This window comes from Carassius carassius, chromosome 27 (assembly GCF_963082965.1).
Source record: "Carassius carassius chromosome 27, fCarCar2.1, whole genome shotgun sequence".
Classification (NCBI taxonomy): domain Eukaryota; kingdom Metazoa; phylum Chordata; class Actinopteri; order Cypriniformes; family Cyprinidae; genus Carassius; species Carassius carassius.
In genome coordinates, this window is record NC_081781.1 from 13,163,671 (window position 1) to 13,189,970 (window position 26,300).

Here is a 26,300-nt window from a genome sequence, read left to right on the forward strand (position 1 = left end):
CTGGGCCTGAAGCTTTCTTAGATTTATACTTCCTGAAGACCCGGTTCACATCCTCTACACAAACCTTAAGATGCTGGGGGAGGGAGGAAGGGGGGCTGCAGGAGGGGTAGGTGTATGTGTGAAGTGCAGATCAGAATGGTTGTGGGGTGGTAGACTGGCCTTTTCCAATAGACAGTAAAACACATTCTGATCGTCAACCAGCTGTTGATTCTTCACAGACTCTGGGGGTGGTGTCTTGTACAAGGAGATGTTCTTAAGACAAGTTTATCATTATTGAATAATAATAATGTCCAGGTGGGGATGCACATATCTTCACAGAAACAGATATATCTCACTCTGCTTCATATGGTACATTTAAACACTTAAAATTTGTAATTTATTATTTGTGATGTATATTTCTTTAACATCACAATCCCTAAAGCGGTGTATCTTTTATTATTATTATTATTATTTTAAATCTTATAGCAATCTTTGCCATTTGTGTTTTGTTTTATACATTATTTAAACTAATCTGATTATACTTTCAGCAACCAATGAAAGTGTATTACTGTTATTGTAGCATATTCAGCACATTTTGTCACATTCAAATCTGTTCTTCTGAATTTCACAATATCCAAATATCAGATCAAATCTGAAAGAGGGCTGCACATTAAATATGGGCCTGCTCATGATCACTTTGCCTCTTCATGCCAGATGTACTGGGTATGTGATCTTTTTTCCCTCTGGGGGGAACTAGAATGACAACTGTTGGTGGAATACTATGGAGTTTTCCATGCTGGTGTTTCTCCCATGCACACAGATGTGCAATAGCCTGATTAGCTCCTGGCTCGGTTCCACAGCCCGGGCGCTTCATAAGCCACTCCTCACACATGTTCCCACTCACACACTCATCAGTCATCATGTGTTAGCTGTGAATGAGCACTCTGGAGTGATTAATGCAAATGCAGCATTGATCTGAGCTCTGCGCTCAGATGCAGGAGTGCAGCCGCTCTTTACCTGCAGAACGACTCACCCGGCCTTTGAGACTCCAGAGAGAATCAAAGGTCACTCTCATTAGTTTGGACTCACCAGAGACAAAACTCCACAGTAGCATACAAAAGTGCCATGGTGGCCAGATATGCTAACATTTAATTTATGTGATTTATGGACATGCAAAGTTAAAATGTTGAAAAATAAAAAAGGTAAGAATGTATTATAGTATCTGTAAATAATCTATTATATTTTTACACAATTAATGCATTTATGTGATTTTGTTCTGTATGATTTCTAAAAAGAGATAAAATTATCATAGATGCCAGTAGCATATTTATGTTAGTCTATTTTTATTATATTGTTTAATTTGCATTCCACAGAAATATTATGTAGCACAACTGTATTCAACATTGATAAAAATGAGAAAACTTCCATGAGCAGCAAATCAGCATATTAGAATGGTTTCACTTGACTCCAAAGACTAGAGTAATTACATTTTACTTATTAAATAAATAAATTAGAAAACAGATGTAATAATATATGACAATAATATTTTTCTGCAAATAACTGCAGCATTATTTACTTTTAAAAAAATTACTTTACTTAAAAAAAATCTAAACTGAACATATTTTTCATTTTATAACTTAATTTACTTTTATAGATTTTTAAAGTTGTTTAGATTAATAAATCATCAAATATTTTAATTTAGTAAAACCTCTATATGCTATAAAAAGTTAAATATTTTGGTTCATTCAATAAGTGGACACACACAGAGACAGGTGAGGTTGGATGAATGACTAAACATTAGGAAATGCAAGAAAGCCTTGTGATTCTCCTTCTATTCTTCAAACAGGTTGCTATGACAACCAGATCCCATCAGTGTGATGGATTGATCTGTGATGGACAAGTTGTGACCCCTCAGGGCATGACATAATCAGCACAGGATGGAAGGGGGAGAGTTCCAGAGAAGAGCACAATGATGATATGTCATCTGGCCACAAACGCTCTGAAGATTACCTATTCACTACAGTAAATCACACTCTTTCCATGTCCAGAGTTTGGAAGGAGAAATAACAGGAAGAAAATGGACCTAAATAATGAACCGCTTCAGTGATGGAGATAAACGAGGCTTTGCCTGCATATTAGATTACATCAAGTGCACAGATGATTTCTGAAATTGTCGCACACTTTGAGCAAAGGATACACAGAAGGGAAGAGTGCAATCCTCAGGAACCACCTCAGCATTAGCCTTTTGCCCTCCACAATGTATCTCAGTTGGAAAACTAAAAAGAGTGCTTGCAGTGCCAAAAGGTCACCTGCTACCAAGCTAAGGACAAGACGACTGGAAGAATAATCTCATAGAGGGAGGGAGAGACCCATGCTATAGGTATAGACCTGTAAAAAAGGAAGCCATAATCCCCTTGGGAAAGTACCCCACTTGCTTTTCCCTATAAACTGCGGTCATGCCTGGCAGACTGACTGCTGAGACAGCAGGGACATGTACAGGTTTAAATTTTCATCACATGGACCAGCACATCATTCCATCCCAGTTTATTTCTTTGAGATTGCTTCACCCCCTCCAGTGAGACCACAGTCGGCCTCTTCTGAGACTTTCCCATGAATTTACGGTCAGGAGATTCTCCCTAGAATGGTCTTGGCTGATAGTAGTAATCATCCTTTTTTACCTAGAATGCACTGCTTGGTAAGTAGTCCTCTCAATACCTTCAGTAAATATTTTCAGAGCTAGACGTTCCCCAGTTTAAACTAGCATTGAACACAGCGGGGCAGTCAGATGCTTATTGTGAATTCTTAAGCTCACAGATTCAGGGGTTCAGGGGTGATTTTAACAGCAAAACATGTTGGGAGCCTTTAGGTTCTTTACTCTAGCATTTTAGGGGATTTCCAAAGGGCTGGCACTCAGAAATGTCTCAACATGCCTTGGGACTGGTTAAAGAAAACCACTGAAGTAGATGATAACTGTAAATTGAGAAAACAAAAGCATAACGTTACATGTAAAACAGGACTATTATTTAGAATAGCATGATTATAAGTAAGAATACCTTTGCAGAATGCTAGACAAAAAGGTTAAAGGGTCAAAACAAGTTTTGCAGTTTTTCAGAGTTACATGTCTGTAGCGATAAAAACTCCTACATACTATATACTCAAAAGTGAAATATTGTGCCAAAATGAAAACCACACAGCTGACTAAATAATGCTATTATTAGTCTGACCAATAAATATTTAATATCACATGCCTTTGCAGAGATCATAATGTGGCTTTAAGCCATGTAACCTCAAATACTATATTGTGATGTCCTGGAGTAATTCAGACTCTTAATTTGCCTTTGCCACAGGTTGCATGATAATTTCACTGAACATTAAAAATTGTAATAACATTTACAATGGCCTTCAGAGCCTATTGACAATGCTTACTATATTCTACCCAAATATTAAGTCTCTAAAGCTTAATCTGCCCCAGTACCATATAGGAAAAATGAAAAAATAAAATAAAATTAGCCACTAATAGTTAATATTGATTTTTAAATATATTTACATTTATATATTTAAATATATATATATATATATATATATATATATATATATATATATATATATATATATATATATATATATATATATATATATATACAGTACATACAGTATATGAGTACTCTTTAAAGTTCATCTTCCTTCTGCAGATCTGCTACACAAGTATTTGTTTTTAATTCATGGGGTGACCCACTGTTATGTGTTCATAATAATCTGAAATTGAGATAAATCTCTCCATTCTACAATCCAATTTGTTTTTCATTGATGAGTCAGAATGGATTTAGACTGCCATTACACTTTTTAATTTAAACTCTTTCTGTGAGATCCAACTCTATGAGGCAAACTTATGGAGTCTGGTATTGACAGAATCATTGTGTGCTAGTGGCTCGGGATTCTTTCATCTTGCTTTTGTTGAACGCTCAGCCTTTGCAGGGGTATCTTACAGATTAATCTGACTGTCTGGACCCAGACTTGATTGTCTGAGCTGACAAATAATTTAACTCCGTCTGAATCGGCTGAGAAAAAAATGTCCTTGCACCTTTTACAGCTTAACCACATCTTATCTCCAGGCTTGTAATCAGAGTCTAAGAAAGTAACTATTTATTCTGTCCATGCGTTAAAGGCTAGCTTTGATAGTCTTCCAAACACTTTTTACGAAGAAAACAAGACTGAATCAAACCATTTTTGTTATATTTTGTTACGCTGAAATCAATAGTTGGAATGCAAAACATACCTTTCACAGTTCTAGTCACTTGTCTCAAATTCATCTTTAATTATCAAGCTGCACATTTCTAATTTGCAAAATGATTGACCAAAGCAATAAATATTCTCAAAGGGATAATTTACCCAAAATCTAAATTCAGTCAACATTTACTCACCATCAATTTGTTCCAAACCTGTATGAGTTTCATTTCTCTGTTGAGCAAAAACAGTTGATGGCAGACTTCCAGAGTGTGGAAAAAATATGATGTATTATGTACTATAATACAACATACTTCAAAATATCTCATTTTGTGCTCATCAGAAGAAAGAAAGTCATATAGGTTTGGAACAACTTGACTAAACAACGTGACTAAATTATGACAGAATTTTAATATTTGGGTGAACTATCCCTTTAATAAACACCTCTACAATGGACTCAGACTGGATGATCTAAAGTATTGGGATGGAATTATTAGGAAGGGACTGGAAACCACATTTTTGTTAGCCAGCAGACCTGGACTTTCCCAAAACAAGTGAGAGAAATGTACAACTATCCCCAAAATAAACCTTGAAATATGTTGTTATCAAAAGGTGTGTGACTGAACCAGACAATGGAGCTTTACAGCCCAGCACTGCTGCATTTTGGTACTGCCTTTAAGCATTAGCTAAACATGGTCTTTATTATTAATTAACAGTTTTTTATTAAATGAATCCTACCCATCACAAAGAAGCAAAAGAGAATGATTACAAAAAGTCTAAAAATAATGGTTTATTGTTGGCAAAAGGATTATTTATTAAAAAATAAAAAATATAAAAATAAAAATGTAAAAGGTTGTTCACTATTTCTTTGGGGATTCTTTGGGGAACCCAAAATAGTTCTTCTTTATTTCATCACTACAAAAACCTTTGGGGCCTTTATTTTTAAGAATGTATAAGTATCTGAATATGTGCTGTCCTGTTATAAACTCTTATTGTGGCTGGGTCAGTTTGAAAGACAAAACTTCAAAACAGGAGGTTACGGTCAGGTCCAACTCTTTATAATCCCAGTCAACGTGAAGGAATGCACAGCCTCTGGTCATTTAAGGAAATTCATTACCAAGCCAATAACTGTAGCATAAGTCAGTAACAATGTTTAATGAGGCTAAACTGTTAAATTAAGATGAAAAGACTATATTTATACATTTATAAGTATATACGTTTTTGTACGTATAAAGGGACTGGAGATTTTCATTAAAAGTTATGCTTCTGCCATAAACATACTATAAACTTAGATGCAGTTTAGTTTGAGTTGAATTCAGTGAAAGACTAAGGTGGGCCGCAACCTTCTCTTTATACACTGCCAGGACAGTTAATATAATCAGAACTCTCATCACCAATGATAGGCATGACTGCTTACATTCATCTCAGCAGATCTTCTCTTGAATATAGCCACTCAAAGTGTGTCATTGCTCACGATTAATGGGACCATAAAATCCTGCTGAGTTGGATGGTTCTGCCGGTCATTGAAATGTGTTTTACCTGCAATACATCTCACTGTCATCTAAAATAATCATTGTGGACATTGGTGGAAGTGTCAAAAAGAAGTAGCACACCTCATATTTTTGACCATTGTCGGAGGATATGTTAGATGCATGGTGGGCTGAAGAGGCAGACAAGTCAAAATGCTGCCATTTCAACTTCATAGAGAAGGCATTATCCTTAACTACAGCGATGTTTCAAAAAGTGTTCATGTCAAATGGTGTTTTGAACTCACACCCCATCAAATTCATATGCGTACTGTAAATTTTAGATGTTTTTGGACTTCTTGAGGTCGGTAAGAAGTCTTTTATGTTCACCAAGGCTACAGTTACTTTATCAAAATTAGAGTAAAAACAATAGTGAGAAAATATTAATATTTAAAGTAACTGTCTTAATATATGTTTAAAAAGTCATTTATTCCCGTGATAGCAAAGCTGAATTTTTAGCAGTTATTACTGCAGCCTTCAGTGTCACCCTTCAGAATTCATTCTAATATGCTGATCTGCTGCTCGGTAAACATTTGTTATTATCTTCACACTTTAATATTACTTTTGTGGAAACCGTGATAATTTTTTTTTTAGAATTCTTAGATGAAAGGATAGTTCAAACATCTTTTGTTATATAAATGTTTTAATGTCACTTTTGATCAAATTAATGAATACATGCTGAATAAAACTACTAACTTCTATCTCAATTTTTTTTTTAAATACTTGCTGACCCCAAACTATATATATAAACTAATACTTATATCACAAATTTACTTCCTGCTAAGTTGTTCCACACCTGTTTGATTTTCTTTATTCTGTGAAATGTTAGGCATAATGTCTTTGTCACCCAACACTTTCAATATTACATTTATATATTTTTTCTCCATATAATAAAACTGAGTAGAGACTGAGACTGCCAATATGTCAAACATTATCTTTTGTGTTCCATGAAGAAAAAAAAAAAGGTAAGACAGGCGTGGAACAACATGAGAGTGAGAAGAAAAAAAGATCTAATTTAAATTTTTGAGTGAACTACGCCTTTTAAGGTTTTGAACTCTCCTAAATTCTTTATTAGGCTATTATGTAATGGTTATTGTTAGAAATTAACTTTTACTGCTTTTAATTAGAGTTTAGTCTTCAAAGATGAACATTATTATTTCTAAACCACAGTCACTGTCTTCATGGCGTAACGGGCCCTGAGATGAATTTTTTTAATGGTTTAGTTGAATGCACAAACCTTCACAGTTCCTGGCTCGGCCAGCTCACGCGCCTGCCTGTTCAGTTGCTTCGCAATGATTTGACATCGCTGACATAGGCTTTCCCTGCCGTGCTTGTTCTCAGAATAACTTAACTCTGTTACGGATACTGAACCGGCACCCTCCGGGTTTGGCCGGCTGCCGAATTGCACTTCCTCTGCAGAATGAATCCTTTTCCTAGGATTGAGTGCTGGACTCTGCACTGATTCACTGCTTGCTGATACTTCAACAACCTTAAGTGAGAGAAGGGCAGAAGTTAATTCAAAATGAGAGATGAATGAAAAGTGGCTGCTGGTAAATGTAGACTGTTGATGAAACAAAATTTTACTTTAGCTATCAGTCTAGCTACAGTATTCTCCCATCCTGACCAGCTGAAAGCCTTTGAAAACCAGCTAGACCAATTGACCAGCTAGTTCAATTTGTCAAATGCTGAGTATTTAAGTTAATAAAAGCATTAAATATATATTTTACAACTTTAATCATACAGTATCTCACCGTGAACCTCCTGGAATCTGGGCTGCGTCCTGCACCTTGAACCCAATAATGAGAGCGCATGTTTCTGTTTTAAATGTCCCCGCGTGTCAGACAGTCTGATCTGATGTGCTCCGACTCACAGCGAGATTGGCAAATTATCCATTTGATTTCATAGATGGTAACTTATTGCATGCGTCTAAAGTTTAGTTTTTCCAGTCTTGCGAGTTGTTGCACTTCTCAATCCCATGTTGACGATAAATGAATTTAAATCAGCTCTCAAAGTTAGACTGATATTGGATCGCTGAGGGGCGGAGCAGAGTCACTGCTCACACAGTGCGCTCCTGACTCTGATTCACATTGAAGGCGCATCGTCCTCTTGTGAACGGGAGAAATGTAACCTGTTTTCATTGACAGGGCGGTGATGTAGGCAGAATAGACGCATGCAGACGCATCGAGGCGCACTTTTTGGGTGAAATATATGGAAAAACTCAAATCCTGTTCCTAATTTTTCTGTTAGAAACGTATAAAACTCACACCGGCGGACAGTTAATTGTGACCAGTTCATATTTGCTGCTTTAGATTGTGGTGGAAACTGAGCACCCAGGGGAGAGCAGGAAAGCCAAGCCAAGACATGTATCATTACACTTAATATTTTATTCGCGTTACTGGCACTTTATAGGCCCATAGTTTATATTTTATTATTTTTCACTTTTTTTGTCACTAATTATTTTTGCATGTTACAGGAACACAATGTAAAATAAACATTCTAATAACGTATTGTGCGAGACAAAGAAAGTGAGTATTTTCAGTGTTGTAGTCAGCCATTTACTATTCCTATTGCACCACCACATGACCACAACCTGCAATTGCAATTGCATAAGACCCATTATGAAGTTTATTCATTGGCGGAGCTTGTATAAAAAAATTCACTCTTCAAAACGGCGTGAATTGATATGTTAGAAATATTTGGGTGCATTTTAGACTGCATTGTGATAGCTTTTGCTTTTGCTTTTGTTGTGGTTATACGCACTTTAGCTACTGTTAGACGCGCGCGCAGGTCTCTGTGAGATCTAAAACATGATATGAAACACTTTGTGCAAATACTTTGTGGGATTTGCTGTGGTTACATTAGACACACACATTTCTGGGTCCTTTCGAAGGAGCTGTTCGTGGTGCTGAAATGTTCTTGTTCTTTTTGCACTTTTTTCTATTTGACAGAAAAGCGTCTAGGCTTAAACGTACTATATTTAACAGATATATGAAGTTAACAAAGCATGCGAACGAACACGGAGCTATTACCTTCGGTTTTCTCTTCAGATAATGACTGGTCAGTCCAAATATTATATCGGCATCTATAATGAGACAGTCAAGTACCACAGGTGCTTCCCTCTGCTGTATATTCCTTGAATCTTGTGGAGCATCAATTAAAGCCATGGGAAACCTCTTGTTTGAGATTTGTTGTCATCTGGGTGTTACAACCAGTTTCTAATTACCAAAAGACGCCGCTTAATTAAATCATGTTAAAAGACAATTTTGTCCTTCAGGAGCTTCAGCGTATGTTTAGCCTTCTCTATCATTTGCGCGAACCAGTTCTATATTTCAGCACACCTGCTAGTCAAACCATGTGGATCGATTCAAAGCGTCGCTGATGTCTCCGCCTCTCTCTCTCTCTCTCTCTCTCTCTCTCTCTCTCTCTCTCTCTCTCGACTCTTCCTCAAAAGACTTGTATGAGATACTGTCATGTCTCACAACACAAAGGCATACAGTAACTTCACCTGTTAAAATTATTTTATTAAATTAGCACTGCAGTGCAACAGGGCATAGCCATGATTTAATATATCATATCTAGCTTAAGTGTAAAAACTTTTTTTGCATTGGAGGTGTGTAATTCATTCATTCATTAATGCCTTCCTTCATATAGCCTAAAAGTCACACGAGTCTAATGGGGGGTAAAATTTATTGTATGGGATTGTTGGGGTCCGATCTTTTTAATCCATGCTGGAATGATTTGTATCATGTCTAGTGGTCCCTGGAGTCTCACAGACATGCCCTGCATCCTAAACACAGCGTCTCAGGGGAATTCCTCAGCTGTTTTCATGCCGGTGTAATCTGGCCATGTTCCAATTAACAGAAACATCATATCCCCCTCGAATGAATATCTGCTCGAAACTCTTTAAGTTGTTTCTAAACGTCTCAACCGTGAAATTCAACAATTCTGATTAAAAGTAGGGGTTTTATTTATTTAGGCTACTCACCCACCCAATATTTTCCTCCAAAATGCATGAAGTGTGGTCTAATTAATAACTTCTAAAAAAGTTATCATTTACCCTGTTATTCAAAAATATAGGTTAAACGCAAAATAAACTTAAATTACCACATACATATCATAAAATAGAAAAGAAGGTGTGCTGAAGACTAATAAACTTGCCTTAAATTTTAGGATTAAGTAGGCTATACTGTTGGTAAAAAGAACCTACAGAGCTTAACCAAAGAAAAACACTAAAATTACTGTTTTGTAACAAAAATAACAAGGAAGAGGCTAGTTATAGGTTTCATTTTGATATTGGATTTATTATGTTCAAACAAAATTCGAAAATCAAATACATCAAATGTGGTCATACAATAAGACATTTAACACAGCAAAGACAGAAAGCGCGCAAATAGGCCAACAACGCAGTAATCATACAGTGAATTCAACAAACCTGATTTTAACAAATTAACAAGCCCGTCCCAGCTGTGAAATTTCCATCGTCTGATCAAGTGGTCCTGAACATTTCACAATTTTTAAAAGAACTGTTGAACTGTTGAGAACCACTCGGCCAAAGAGGAAGCCACAGGTTACCGAAGAAAAGAAGTGTAGAGTAAACGCCATAGATCGGGGATCCTCTTTCAAAACCTGCTTGGAAAAAAGAATAATTTAAAGCGATATGATTCGCTTTTTATGGACATCTTTCCACACAGACGAACTTCGATGAACACATCTCTTTCCAAAAGCACGGTGCTTTTATAGAGAGCAAACGGATGGGGTCTCACTCAGCGCGGCGTGGAATGATGATCCTGCCGGTTGGACTCGTCAGAGAGGTTCTTACCAACGCGTGGGTTAGTTCATCCTAAACCTGCCTGATAGACCGGTTATGAGTGAGCGAGCGAGCACACCTTTCCTTATGAGAAAGCCCCACTTTTTGCTTACATTTCAAGTTTGCTCAAACGATTGAAATGACCAATTTGACGATCTGAGTTTCTCCATTTTACCTATTTACTCACAAATATTCTATAGCCCTATTATGAATTTAATGTAGGCTAATGAATAGTTAGTAGTAGTTAGTGATGAGTAGTTAGTAGAAGTAAATATCTATCTATCTATCTATCTATCTATCTATCTATCTATCTATCTATCTATCTATCTATCTATCTATCTATCTATCTATCTATCTATCTATGGTGTTAATACTGATTTTTTTTTCATCCCCTTACCCTAACCCATCTAAACCTATCCCTCACGCAATCCTTTCTGCATGACTTTTTAAGCTTGTTTCCTTATGGGGACAAAAATGTTCCACAAGGTGAAAATTTACTATTATATCCTTGTGGGGACATTTGGTCCCTATAATGTAGGGAATACTGGGACCACTCACACACACACACACACACACACACGTTTGTTTTTGTGAAAAGTGGGGACATCCCATAGGCTTAATGGTTTTTATACTGTACAAACTGTATATACTATGGCCCTACACCAACCCTACACCTAAACCTAACCCTCACAGGAAACTTTGGGCATTTTTACTTTCTCAAAAAAACTCATTCTGTATGATTTTTAAGCATTTTGAAAAATGGGGACATGGGTTATCTCCTCAAAAGTCATCCTCTCCTTGTAATACCTGTGTCATACCCATGTCATTATACAGTGTTGTGTCCTGATATGTCACAAAAACAAGAGCACAAGCACATACACACACACACACACACACACAGTTGTTAGGTATAGACTTTACAGATCTATGTATATATGCTATGGCACTCCATCACATCTATTTTTTCTGAAAGCAGAGGAATGCTAGAAGTTAGTTTAGTTTCACGGTGACCTCAAAGAACAGGTCTGCTGTGTAGACAACAGCCTCTGAGTAGACTTTGCATGTTACAGGATGGCATCTTTACAAGTATATCCTGTAGAATGGCATTCATGTGTCTTTTTATATGTCCAGAGTGAATCCTTTTCTATGGAATACAGTGACATTAGCTTTAAACTCTTAAAGTTGAACATTGAGGAAAATGTTTTTTTAAGCCTATTCTTGTTTCTCAATAGGCATAGTATTTTTATGCTCTCACTGAAAATTTTCTCTCTTATTCATTATAATGAAATGCATTTTTATAAAAAAAATTAACTTTCTATTAATCAAAGAATCCTGAAAAATATATATGTAATTAAAATAATTATTAAAAATAATAATAAATGTTTCTAGCACAGCAAAATCAGCATATTAGAATGATTCCTAAAGGATCATGTGACACTGAAGATTGGAGTAATGATGCTGAAAATTCATCTTAATATATTTACCATATTACAGATTTTGCTGTATTTTAGATTAAATAAATGCAGGCTTGGTGAGCAGAAGAGAATAAAAAAAAAATCATAAAAAATCAGGCCACGCTAGTCACGCTTGCATCAGCCGACAGTCAGCTGTTCCTGATGTGTACCAATCCAGTGTTTACACCTATCACATGCGGTCTATTTCTAAGTCCATTCTTCAGCATCTCTTCCATCGCATCACTGCTTGCAATTATCTCCCTCCTCCAAATCCAACTCCTAATCCGTAGTAATCCGATCCAATTTATTTCTTTATAGTCTCTCTTCATCATCTCTATCACGTTTCATTTACAACTCATGTAATTGTGAATTGTAATTATGTATGCATATATTGGTTCTGTTCTTTACCCCAAGGGGGTTTGTCTTGCTGCTCTCCCCGCTCTGTCCAAGCATGGCTGCATGGACAGGCGTATGGAGTGTTGCCCAGAACATCACCATACCGTCAACACTAACTGTATTCAATATAATTGTCATAAAATATACTTGACGGAAGTGGTCCTGATTGAACTTTGTATTCAAAACTTTTGACTTGTACTGTGTAACATCCCCATGAACAGTGTTGGGGGTAATGAATTACAAGTAACGCTTACTTTTTTCAAAAAAGTAACGCCAGTTACTTTGTATTCCCATTTTTTGACTGACAAGCCTCCTGTTCCCATATTGGGAGAAATCGGAAGTATGGAGGCGTTGTGTGCGCTGTGTGAACATGTTACTGTAGTTCTAGACTAAATGTGAATGTGCATTAATTCATCCCACTCACAAAAAAACAAACAACAAAACAGATTTAGTATTCATCAAAATTAATCAAAACAGTGAAATGCAAACTCAGAATATGACGCAAACCTGCAATAACTAAATATATTAACACAAATGTATCTATTCCCATTTTATTAACAGTGTCTTTGCTGCTGACCTTTAATGATCCAGTTCAACCATACTAATAATTAAAAAATGACTTTAGATAAACTAACAATTGTGCTTCATTGTTTTGTTTTTTTATTGCTGAAGAGTGTTGAACCTTCTTCTCCTGTGTTCTACTGTACAGACGTGAATTTACTTTTCCTTCAGCTTGAGGTTTATTCATTACACTTTTTGGTGTGAAAGGGCTTTTACATTTGCTATAAATAGAACTTCTTATATTAAAAACAATCAAGCCCTGCTCATATTTAAAAAGTAACGTGAAAGTAACGCAAAAGTAATGTAACACATTACTTTCCATAAAAAGTAACTAAGTAACGTATTTAGTTACTTTTTTAGGGAGTAACGCAATATTGTAAGGCATTACTTTTAAAAGTAACTTTCCCCAACACTGCCCATGAAACATGAAAACCCATTGTGTGTGCGTGTGTGTGTGTGTGTGTGTGTGTGTGTGTGTGTGTGTGTGTGTGTGTGTACACTTGCATGTGACTGAACCTCACAGTGATGTCCATGTTTTGGCTAAACTTGCTTGTGCGGTAGAGCTAGTTCCGGTGGTAGAATCAGATCACATTTCTTTGTTTGTTTGTTTTATGAGAGGCACAAAGAAGAAACCTACAATGTAGTGTGTAATGTGTGCTGCTTCAATCCTGTATGAGATCAACCCATAATACATATAATTCAATGAAGCATATCTCCGCTCTGAGTGTCCTGACAAAACCCGGGTTGACCTGCTAATACAATAGAAACCAGAATAACAGTCTACATTGTTTATTTCTAAACATATGTATAGTTATTAAATATCAGAAAACAGCAAACTGGTCAAAATGAATCGCAAATGACTCAAATGCTGTATCTATGAAATCATCATTAGGCCAGTAGAGAAATGGGAGGGAGATGAATGGAATGTTATCTGTACTGGACTCAACAATAGCTCCTCCGCATTCTTCTTCTGTGAGTGCTCTGTGACATTTTTAGCCTCTGTGACAGATCTGTAACCAAACAAATCTTTCATGTGCAAAATAAAGGTCTGGATTATTACTGACATATGCCATGTTCGAACCCATATTTGTAGTTACAAATTGCTGCGAACTAGAGCTTGTAGACTGAGGATGTGGAAATAAAAATATATGCATTTGTAAATTAATATGCAAGTTTGCCTGTTTTTTTTATAAAGTTTTATTGAATTTGACTGATTTTGAGTGGGGGACATGCATAAAATGTATAGAGTATTTAACACCTTTTTCAATATACAACATGCATTTTTAATGTAATAATCAGTTCATAATCATAATGATGAGCAAGTGTTCATGATTGAGAAAGTGTTCAAAAATTGCCTGCACATTAACGGGGTACGTGGCTGTAAACAGTGCATGCACGAGGTGAATGATGAGACAGAAGTGGTACTGCTTGTCGAGCTCATCTGCCTTTTGAAAGCTGTGCGGACGAGGTGTGTGAGACGGAACGGAATGCGGAATGTGAAGTATACCCGGGCCGGCATTAAAGCAGCCTTCTTAACCCACACATTTTTGCATTCGAATGTGGATTTTTATTTTAAATTCAACGAAAATACAAAATTCTATTTTTTTTGATAGCCCTAGTAACACGGTCACCCTAACACCAGTCTGCCCATGGGCATGAGCTCTTGAAGCTCTGCACTTTCCTGAAAAGGGGATCAAAACCCTACCATGGACATGAAAAACAATCTGCGGCAACAGTGTTAAAGTAGCCCAATTCCACGGGAAAGCTGCAGACTTGGCAACACTGGAATGGTGGTGGGAGAACCAGATCATTTTCATTTAAAGGGGACATACACATAGACAGTGGGCAAAGAGCGCAGTGGAAAAAACAGGGTCTGGGTCCAAATGCAGGGAAGCACCTTTAATAAACCGAAACAAAAGGCCAACAAGGCAAAACAAGACAGGATCAAAACTCGAAGACTGGTAAACCACGTCACATACAACTAGCCATACAATTCGCAGATCACAAGTAACAATTAATTTCAGCCAGACAGATTGGTAAGTGAGAGGAGAATATATAGTCTGTGATAATGGGCAACAAGTGTGTCTGTGTGTGTGTGTGTGTGTGTGTGTGTGTGTGTGTGAGTGGGTTAACAGGTGTGAAGAGTTTGTGATCAGATGTGTGGAGTAAAGGTAAATGATTCCGGGATAATGGGAAATGTTGCCCTCTTGTGGTGAGAGGGAGGAACACCGGGTCTGGACTCATGACAATTTATAAACTAGTAAGAAACAAGTTCAGAGTTGCACTAACTCTCTGTGGGCCAAACTGGTCTGTTATTCTATTTCTTAAGAAAAGCTCCTATCAGGGGGCAGTGACTGTGAATGTGCCTTGGGTATAATTAACTATCTGTTTTTTTTTTGTATGCACTTTACTACTTGTGTGCCCCGATATAATCTGACAACAGCAAAATAAACATACACTTGTAAAGTTAAACAGATTATTTTCCAATTGGTACTTTGACTAATTTGTTTGGATGGATGACAGGTTGTTGATGAGGTTCAAAAAGGAGAGTCTGGTTTATTCAGCTCCCTTTGAGAATGACCTGGACTTATTCCACCTCCTTTTTAGTTTACAACAGAACCAGACAACAGCACATTTACACAATTAGCAATTTGTATTTTTATGAATATATCTCTATATAAGGAAATAGTTAAAATGGTATGTCTGGTTTTAACATTTTATGAAAAATTGAAAATGAAAAAACATTATGTTATACTCAGAAAGCAGAGTTTCATTGTGCAATTTTAATGCTACTTCAAATGTTATAACCAATGCATGGCAAATATAAAAATGAAAATTCAATTTTGTCTAGATAACATCACACTAAACACTAAGAATTAAACTGACTTGTTATAAATGCTAAACATGCACATAGCATTTTGATGTCTGCTAAAGATTACATTTAAATTATTAATGTTTTTGAATAATAACTTTAAGTGAGTGTTAGATGACGGGAAGGTAATCTAATTATCTAAATGCAAAAATTCTTCCAACACAATATTCAAGGGGTAAGATATTTCCTTCAGACATTTCCTCCTGCTTTATTCATGACAAAGCTGCTGTTCTACAACTGTGTTATTAAAAGAAACTGAAATGTAGATTTATTTAATAAAAATAATATTTTCAGTATTTAAAGGGGTGCTATTATGCTGTTTCACTTTTTCAACTTTAGTTAGTCTGTAATGTTGCTGTTTGAGCGTGAAAAAGATCTGCAAAGTTACAAAGCTCAAAGTCCAATTCCAAAGGACATATTTTAATGAACAGAAATCACAAAACTTCAACAAACGGCTCATTTGGACTACAACACATATTTTCCGACATATGGGACAAGACCTGGTTGAGCTGCACTAGAGAAGGCACCAATTGTTATAACTATGTCGGATACACGCTTGCTTTCCCAAAGCAGACAAACTTAGAGTGGTTACAATCACCCGGGTTTAAATCGTGTTCAAATTTGATTTGATTTTGATGCAATATTTACATCGAAGCTCCTAGGGGCTATGGTATGGACAGGGGCATGACATTTCCCAACCAGGTGCCAAGTGCTGCCAATCACAACACACACAGGCCCAGCTAACCAATTACAGCACATTACCTATTTCAGAAGGCGGGCCTTCATTTGATACAGGAACTATTTGAGCCGTTCATGCCAGACTGGGGGAGAGAGATGTTGTAAGTCTATAACACCCTCCTTTAATTTTTTTTGTAAAGATCTTAAAATATTCCATGACTCATTGAATTCAATCACTAGAAATAAGAAATGCATAAAAACATCTCTTTTGTTGAAAAAAATTATTTGTAGAATTTAACTCTTATTCTTTCTAATGTAAGATCTGTTATACGTTTTCCCCAATGTATGTTTGTCTTATGTTTGATGTAAATTGTCATTGTTACTTTCAAAATTGAATAAAAAAAAAAAAAAATAAAAAAAAAATAAAAAAAAATAATGTAAAATATGTTAAAAAAAAAATAAAATCTTGTTTGAGAGCCTTTTCTAGTACACCCCAAAACAAAATCAAGTCTTCGTAAAAGAACATAATAGGACCCCTTTAAATAATATTCAGTATATATTTGTAACAATTTTAACATATATTTTTATATATAGTAATATATTAATTTTAATTTATTTAAGTCATCTTCAGGCCATAATGAAGTCTGTTGAGGCCCCCTAGTGGGTTCAATTCAATTCAATTCAAGTTTATTTGTATAGCGCTTTTTACAATACAAATCGTTACAAAGCAACTTTACAGAAAATTATGTTTCTACAATATTTAGTAGTAGCTAGTAGTTTGTGCACGTTTGACAGGATTTTAGAAAAATAAAAATAATAATAATAATACAAGACGTAGTCAGCTAGATGATGAACTATCAATATTATTAATTAATAGTAATTATATGATGCAGTCACACATGTAGCAATAATTGTTAGTTCTGTTTGTTGATTCAAGGTTAGGATCATCTGGGGTCCTCTGAGGGTCAGCATCATCTCTTCTCAGGTGTTCTGGATCCAGACTGGAGCTTGTGTAAATCCTAGTTACCACGGGATGTAAATCCCGTGGCAAAACATAGAAACAAAATAGAGACATCATTAGCATAGCTGCTGATCCAACAAAGTAAAATTAGTTTAACCCAAGCTAAAGAATAAAAATGCAGATGCAACTACACACAATTTAAGAGATACATTATTCGAATGCTTGGCGAAAGTGATGCGTTTTTAATCTAGATTTAAACAGAGAGGGTGTGTCTGAACCCCGAACATTATCAGGAAGGCTATTCCAGAGTTTGGGAGCCAAATGTGAAAAAGCTCTACCTCCTTTAGTGGACTTTGCTATCCTAGGAACTACCAAAAGTCCAGCGTTTTGTGACCTTAGGGTGCGTGGTGGGTTGTAGCATGGTAGAAGGCTAGTTAGGTACGCAGGAGCTAAACCATTTAGGGCCTTATAGGTAAGTAATGATAATTTGTAACTGATACGGAACTTAATAGGTAGCCAGTGCAGAGACTGTAAAATTGGGGTAATATGATCATATTTTCTTGACCTGGTAAGGACTCTAGCTGCTGCATTTTGGACTACCTGTAGCTTGTTTATTGACGAAGCAGGACAACCACCTAGAAGTGCATTACAATAGTCCAGTCTAGAGGTCATGAAAGCATGAACTAGCTTTTCTGCATCAGAAACAGAAAACATGTTTCGTAGCTTGGCAATGTTTCTAAGATGGAAGAATGCAGTTTTTGTAACATTGGAAATATGATTTTCAAAAGACAAATTGCGGTCCAATATAACACCCAGATTTCTGACTGTAGAGGAAGTAACAGTACATCCGTCTAGTTGCAGATTGTAATCTACAAGATTCTGTGTGGTGCTTTTTGGTCCAATAATTAATATCTCTGTCTTATCCGAATTTAATTGGAGAAAATTATTTGTCATCCAATCTTTTACATTTTTAACACACTCTGTTAGCTTAGATAATTGGGAAGTTTCATCTGGTCTCGTTGAGATATATAGCTGAGTATCATCAGCATAACAGTGGAAGCTAATTCCGTATATTCTAATAATATTACCAAGGGGCAACATGTATATTGAAAATAGAAGGGGACCTAGGACGGATCCTTGTGGCACTCCATATTTTACTGATGATAAATGAGATAACACCCCATTTAAGTAAACAAAATGGTAGCGATCGGACAGGTAGGATCTAAACCATCTTAGAGCCTGCCCTTGAATACCTGTATAGTTTTGAAATCGATCTATGAGTATGTCATGATCTATGGTGTCGAACGCAACACTAAGATCAAGTAAGACTAGAAATGAGATGCAGCCTTGATCTGACGCAAGAAGCAGGTCATTTGTAATTTTAACAAGTGCAGTTTCTGTGCTATGGTGGGGCCTAAAACCTGACTGAAATTCTTCATACAGATCATTTTTATGCAGGAAGGTGCTCAATTGAGCAGACACAACTTTTTCAAAAATTTTAGACATAAATGGAAGATTTGAAATAGGCCTATAATTTGCCAGTACACTAGGATCTAGTTTTGGTTTCTTAATAAGAGGCTTGATAACCGCCAGCTTGAATGGTTTTGGGACGTGACCTAAAGATAACGACGAGTTAATGATATTGAGAAGCGGTTCTTCGGCTACAGGTAACAGCTCTTTTAGTAATTTAGTGGGTACAGGATCTAATAAACATGTTGTTGGTTTAGATACAGTGATAAGTTTATTTAGCTCTTCCTGTCCTATATTTGTAAAGCACTGCAGTTTATCTTTGGGTGCGATGGATGAAACTGAAGTGTTAGACGCTGTAGAATCTACATTCGCTATTGTATTTCTAATGTTATCTATTTTATCAGTGAAGAAATTCATAAAGTCATTACTATTTAACGTTGGTGGAATATTTGAATCAGGTGGCGTCTGGTAATTTGTTAATTTAGCCACTGTGCTAAATAAGAACCTTGGATTGTTTTGGTTATTTTCAATGAGTTTGTGTCTATGCTCTGCCCTAGCAGTTTTTAGAGCCTGTCTATAGCTGGACATACCGTTTTTCCATGCAATTTTAAAAACTTCCAAGTTAGTTTTTCTCCATTTGCATTCAAGACTACGAGTTACTTTCTTGAGAGAGTGAGTTTTACTGTTATACCATGGCACAGTACGTTTTTCTCTAACCTTTTTCAATTTGATGGGGGCAACAGCTTCTAATGTATTAGAGAAAATAGTGCCCATGTTGTCAGTAATTTCGTCTAATTCATGTGTATTTTTGGGTACAAATAGCAGTTGAGATAGATCAGGCAGGTTATTTGCGAATCTGTCTTTGGTGGCTGGAACAATAGTTCTGCCCAGACGGTAACGCTGAGACATATAGTTAATATCAGTTATACGCAGCATGCACGATACAAGGAAATGGTCTGTAATATCATCACTTTGGGGTACAATATCTATAGCAGTAAGATCGATTCCATGCGATATAATTAGATCTAGTGTATGATTAAAACGATGAGTGGGCCCGGTGACATTTTGCTTGACTCCAAAGGAGTTTATTAGGTCAGTAAACGCAAGTCCTAATGTATCATTTGCATTATCAACGTGAATATTAAAATCTCCCATGATTAGCGCCTTATCAACTGTAACTAGAAGGTCTGAGAGGAAATCTGCAAATTCTTTTAGGAATTCTGTATACGGCCCTGGTGGTCTATACACAGTAGCCAGAGCAAGAGATACATTAGATTTCTTTTGCATGTCTGACAGTGTAACATTTAGCAGAAGTATTTCAAAAGAGTTAAACCTGTATCCTGTTTTCTGGGTAACATTGAGAATATCACTATATATTGTTGCAACACTTCCGCCACGACCAGTCTGACGGGGCTCATGCTTATAACAGTAGTTTGGTGGAGTAGACTCATTTAGACCAAAATAATCATTTGTTAGTAATATACAAACTAAACTATTAGTTTGTAATAGTTTTTACAGCGCACATACTTTTATCATTTAAGCGGGTGGAACAAAACTCATCATAATAGTTATTAGAGGATTGTCTTACTAGTCACATGGAGCGAAGTGTCCTGGAGATGTTGTCAGAGAGCAGCTCTGCTCCGATTCTGCTGGGGTGTAATCCATCAGCGCGAAACAGCCTAGGACGCTCCCAGAAAAGATTCCAGTTATTAACAAATAGCAGTTTCTGTTCTTTACACCATGACAACAACCATTCATTTAAAGCAAAAAGTCTACTGAAACTTTCGTGTCCTCGTCGATACGTGGGCAGTGGTCCTGACACGACGATCGTCGCCGCGGGCTTCGTGCTGCGAACCGTCTCGATCAGGCTGCTGAAGTCCCTCTTCAGCGTCTCCGTCTGCCGCAGCGTGGTGTCGTTAACCCCGGCGTGAAGCACGACCGCTCTGGGGCTCTCGTCGGCCTTCAGGATCGCGGGTATCTGCGCAGAAACATCGAGAACATGAACACCAGGCAAACAATGAGTGTGCACTTTACCTTCGGCTAACGTAGCACTTACGTGTCGGATGATGGAGTCTCCGATGATCACAGCGTTGCGTCCTGTCTCGCGGAGGGGAGCGAAGCGGTTCCGGATGGAGATGTCGAAGGCAGGAGGGGGAGAAGTCGTCGCCCGGGACCCGGCTCGCGTCCTCCGCTGTGGATGCACCCAGGGTCCGTGGTTTCCCCGCGTCGCAGTGAAGGACATCTGGGAAGATCGCGTCCTGGGTGCACCGGGCCTGTGCAAAGAAACACACGGAGTAGACGTGGTGGGACTGTTAGCAGATCGCTGTATACTTACCCCGGACTTGTAAGCGTCAGCCCGGGATGATTCCAGCGCGGCTCTCCGCTCTCTCAGCTGGGCCTGCCTCACCTCCAGGTCGCGAATCTGCTTTCCCACGGCCTCGAGCTCGAGCTGCACAGAGTGTAGACATTCATCCGCCGTTAAAGCAAGTAACTGTCACAGTGTCTGGGTTGTCTCCCTGGGTTTCCACTAGATGTCCCCCTTTCTCACGGTGTCTGTCACCTTATCACTTCCTGTTCCCTTATTTGGTCACCTTCCTCCTTGTTAGTAATTGATTGTTCCCCACCTGTCTCCTGTTCCCTCATTATCCTTCTGTGTATTTATACCCGGTCTGTCTGAGTCTGTGTTACGGAGTCCTTGTTTAATGTTGAAAGTTTATTCATGTCCGTCGCCTTGCCTTGCCTTGCCTTGCCTTGTCTTTGTGTCTTGTTTATGTTTGGATTTGGATATTCTGGTTTTGACCCTGCCTGGACTGTTTACCCCTTTTGGATTACCCTTTAATAAATGACTTACCTGCTATTGGTTCCTTCTCCTGTGTTTTCTGTAACACCGATCGTGACAGAAGGACTCCGTCCAAGTAGGAACCAGCGGTATGTCATTTTTCCGTTCCCCAGCCAAGATGGCGGAGCGGCGAACCAAGTACCTTCGGTGCCCTGGCTCAGGTGTTCTGGTCCCTGGCCGAGGGCATGGGCTACAACGATGCGGCCCTCAAGGACTATTTCAATGGCGGGCTGGATGATCCAGTGTCTCAGGAGAAGATGGCGCAGTTAGAGACACTGGAATTCTGGGAATTCGTGCGCTACCTGCAGCATCGGCTTCGGTGGGATGCCCCAGCCACTTCTGTCTCTTCCGGCGGGGTGGTCGTCAGCCCAGCACCACTGCCCAGGATGGCAACCAGCCAAGCGCCAGAACTTAAGATGGCCGCCAGTCCAGCACCACTGCCCAGGATGGCTACCAGCCAAGCGTCACAACCCAAGATGGCTGCCAGTCCAGCACCACTGCCCAGGATGGCTACCAGCCAAGCGCCACAGCACAAGATGGCCGCTAACCCAGCGCCAATGCCCAAATTGGCCACCGTTCCAGCGCCACAGCCCAAGATGGCCGCCAGCCCAGCACCAATGCCCAAATTGGCCACCGGTTCAGCGCCACAGCCCAAGATGGCCGTCAGCCTAGCGCCACAGCACAAGATGGCCGTCAGTCCAGCGCCACAGCACAAGATTGCCGCTTACCCAGCGCCAATGCCCAGATTGGCCACCGGTCCAGCGCCACAGTACAAGATGGCTGCCAGCCCAGCGCCAATGCCCAAATTGGCCACCGGTTCAGCGCCACAGCCCAAGATGGCCGTCAGTCCAGCGCCACAGCACAAGATGGCCGTCAGTCCAGCGCCACAGCACAAGATGGCCGCTAGCCCAGCGCCAATGCCCAAATTGGCCACCGGTCCAGCGCCACAGTACAAGATGGCCGCCAGCCCAGCACCACAGTACAAGAGGGCCGCCTGTCCAGAGTCATGGCCCAAGATGGCTGCTTGCCCAGCGCCGCTGCACAGGATGAGAGTCTCAGTTTACCCTCCGGAGTCGAGTCAGGTTCCAGTTGAACCTCCGGAGTCTAGTCAGGTGCCAGTGAACTCTCCGGAGTCGAGTCAGGTGCCAGTGAACTCTCCAGAGTCGAGTCAGGTGCCAGTGAACTCTCCCGAGTCAGGGCTAGTCACCGCTGATCCTCCAGAGTCAGGGCTAGTCACCGCTGATCCTCCAGAGTCAGGGCTAGTCACCGCTGATCCTCCAAAGTCAGGGCTAGTCACCGCTGATCCTCCTGAGTCAGGGCTAGTCACCGCTGATCCTCCTGAGTCAGGGCTAGTCACCGCTGATCCTCCAGAGACTAGGCTGGTCACCGTTGACCTTTCAGAGTCAGGTCAAGTCACCGGTGATCTTCAAGGACTGAGTCAAGTCACCGGTGATCTTCAAGGACTGAGTCAAGTCACCGGTGATCTTCAAGGACTGAGTCAAGTCACCGGTGATCTTCAAGGACTGAGTCAAGTCACCGGTGATCTTCAAGGACTGAGTCAAGTCACCGGTGATCTTCAAGGACTGAGTCAAGTCACCGGTGATCTTTAAGGACTGAGTCAAGTCACCGGTGATCTTCAAGGACTGAGTCAAGTCACCGGTGATCTTCAAGGACTGAGTCAAGTCACCTCTGATCTTCAAGGACTGAGTCAAGTCACCTCTGATCTTCAAGGACTGAGTCAAGTCACCTCTGATCTTCAAGGACTGAGTCAAGTCACCTCTGATCTTCAAGGACTGAGTCAAGTCACCTCTGATCTTCAAGGACTGAGTCAAGTCACCTCTGATCTTCAAGGACTGAGTCAAGTCACCTCTGATCTTCATGAACAAAGGCAAGTCACCATTGATCTTCATGAACAAAGGCAAGTCACCATTGATCTTCATGAGCAAATACAAGTCACCAATGATCTTCATGAGCAGTGTCAGGCCAGCACCAATCTTCTGGAGTCCAGTAAGGACACCAGGGGATTACCAGAGTTCCGTTGTCCCGTTGATCCAGCCGCACGGAGGTCTGCTCCGCCTTGGGGGGCTCTGGTCCTGACCACATGGCTGTGGTGGTCTTCTGCTCCGCCCTGGGGGCCTTCCGCCCTGACCACACGGTTGTGGGGGTCTTCCGCTCCGCCCTGGAGGACTCTGGCTTCGTCCACAAGTACGTGGTGGTCTTCTGCTCCGCCCTGGGGGGCTTCCGTACTGACCACACGGTTGTGGTGGTCTTCTGCTCCGCCCTGGGGGGCTTCCGTCCTGACCACACGGTTGTGGTGGTCTTCTGCTCCGCCCTGGGGGGCTTCCGTCCTGACCACACGGTTGTGGTGGTCTTCTGCTCCGCCCCGGGAGGCTTCCGCCCTGACCACACGGTTGTGGTGGTCCTCTGCTCCGCCCTGGGGGACTCCAGTCTCTGCCCCGCCCTGGAGGGGCTTCATGTTGTTTTTTGTTTTTGTGTTCACTCCTGTCCCTGTTCCTCTCTGTGAGCCTGGCCCTCCGTCCCTCCCCCTGAACCTCCTCCGGTCCTCCTCCCTCCTGGTCTCTCTGTTTTGTGTCTACACTTCTGGTATCTGTTCCCCATGATTTTTTTTCTGGCCCTCCGTCCCTCCCCCTGAGCCTCCACCTGTCCGCCTCCCTCCTGGTCTCTGTTTTGTGTCTGTCGTGGAGCGTCTGGGAGCCGCTCCGTAGAGGGGGGGTACTGTCACAGTGTCTGGGTTGTCTCCCTGGGTTTCCACTAGATGTCCCCCTTTCTCACGGTGTCTGTCACCTTATCACTTCCTGTTCCCTTATTTGGTCACCTTCCTCCTTGTTAGTAATTGATTGTTCCCCACCTGTCTCCTGTTCCCTCATTATCCTTCTGTGTATTTATACCCGGTCTGTCTGAGTCTGTGTTACGGAGTCCTTGTTTAATGTTGAAAGTTTATTCATGTCCGTCGCCTTGCCTTGCCTTGCCTTGCCTTGCCTTGCTTTGCCTTGCCTTGTCTTTGTGTCTTGTTTATGTTTGGATTTGGATATTCTGGTTTTGACCCTGCCTGGACTGTTTACCCCTTTTGGATTACCCTTTAATAAATGACTTACCTGCTATTGGTTCCTTCTCCTGTGTTTTCTGTAACACCGATCGTGACAGTAACAGTGAGTACAGCAGTGGTAATGTGTGTGAATAGAGTATTAGCAATGTCAATGTCAATGTCACCTTTTTTTATATAGCGCTTTAAAACAAAATACATTGCGTCAAAGCAACTGAACAACATTCATTAGGAAAACAGTGTCAATAATGCAAAAATGAGAGTTAAAGGCAGTTCATCATTGGATTCAGTTATGTCATCTCTGTTCAGTTAAATAGTGTCTGTGCATTTATTTGCAATCAAGTCAACGATATCGCTGTAGATGAAGTGTCCCCAACTAAGCAAGCCAGAGGCGACAGCAGCAAGGAACCGAAACTCCATCGGTGACAGAATGGAGAAAAAAACCTTGGGAGAAACCAGGCTCAGTTGGGGGGCCAGTTCTCCTCTGACCAGACGAAACCAGTAGTTCAATTCCAGACTGCAGCAAAGTCAGATTGTGCAGAAGAATCATCTGTTTCCTGTGGTCTTGTCCTGGTGCTCCTCTGAGACAAGGTCTTTACAGGGGATCTGTATCTGGGGCTCTAGTTGTCCTGGTCTCCGCTGTCTTTCAGGGATGTAGAGGTCCTTTCTAGGTGCTGATCCACCATCTGGTCTGGATACGTACTGGATCCGGGTGACTGCAGTGACCCTCTGATCTGGACACAGACTGGATCTGGTGGCCACGGTGACCTCGGAACAAGAGAGAAACAGACAAATATTAGCGTAGATGCCATTCTTCTAATGATGTAGCAAGTACATAGGTTGTTATGGGAAGTGTTTCCGGTTCCGGTTTACCTAATTAATGCAGCCTAAAAATCCTTTAACGGATTTGGATAATAAAAGCATATTAGTATGTTATGTGTATGCCAGGTTAAAGAGATGGGTCTTTAATCTAGATTTAAACTGCAAGAGTGTGTCTGCCTCCCGAACAATGTTAGGTAGGTTATTCCAGAGTTTGGGCGCCAAATAGGAAAAGGATCTGCCGCCTGCAGTTGATTTTGATATTCTAGGTATTATCAAATTGCCTGAGTTTTGAGAACGTAGCGGACGTAGAGGATTATAATGTAAAAGGAGCTCATTCAAATACTGAGGTGCTAAACCATTCAGGGCTTTATAAGTAATAAGCAATATTTTAAAATCTATGCGATGCTTGATAGGGAGCCAGTGCAGTGTTGACAGGACCGGGCTAATATGGTCATACTTCCTGGTTCTAGTAAGAACTCTTGCTGCTGCATTTTGGACTAGCTGTAGTTTGTTTACTAAGCGTGCAGAACAACCACCCAATAAAGCATTACAATAATCTAACCTTGAGGTCATAAATGCATGGATTAACATTTCTGCATTTGACATTGAGAGCATAGGCCGTAATTTAGATATATTTTTGAGATGGA

General features: G+C 39.8%; 2 protein-coding genes across 2 annotated transcripts in view; both read right to left on the reverse strand.

Annotated features, from left to right (window-relative positions):
- The window catches only part of LOC132106779 (kinesin-like protein KIF26A), an 84,800-nt gene extending 76,986 nt beyond the window's left edge, over positions 1-7,814 (reverse strand). The window contains exons 1-2 of the mRNA XM_059512768.1: positions 7,481-7,814; positions 6,967-7,218 (exon numbers count right to left, since the gene is read on the reverse strand). Coding sequence (XP_059368751.1) covers positions 6,967-7,218; positions 7,481-7,540 — 312 coding nt within the window. The 5' untranslated portion in view covers positions 7,541-7,814. The remainder of the gene's footprint in view (positions 1-6,966; positions 7,219-7,480) is intronic.
- A 9,584-nt stretch (positions 7,815-17,398) lies between these two features.
- On the reverse strand, positions 17,399-21,198 carry LOC132107273 (uncharacterized). The gene is made up of 2 exons (XM_059513505.1): positions 20,517-21,198; positions 17,399-17,516 (listed from the first exon to the last, which is right to left on the reverse strand). The coding sequence occupies exon 1, from the start codon at positions 21,168-21,170 to the stop codon at positions 20,520-20,522; it is 651 nt and encodes a 216-aa protein (XP_059369488.1). The 5' UTR covers positions 21,171-21,198; the 3' UTR covers positions 17,399-17,516; positions 20,517-20,519.
- Between the last annotated feature and the right edge of the window lie 5,102 nt (positions 21,199-26,300).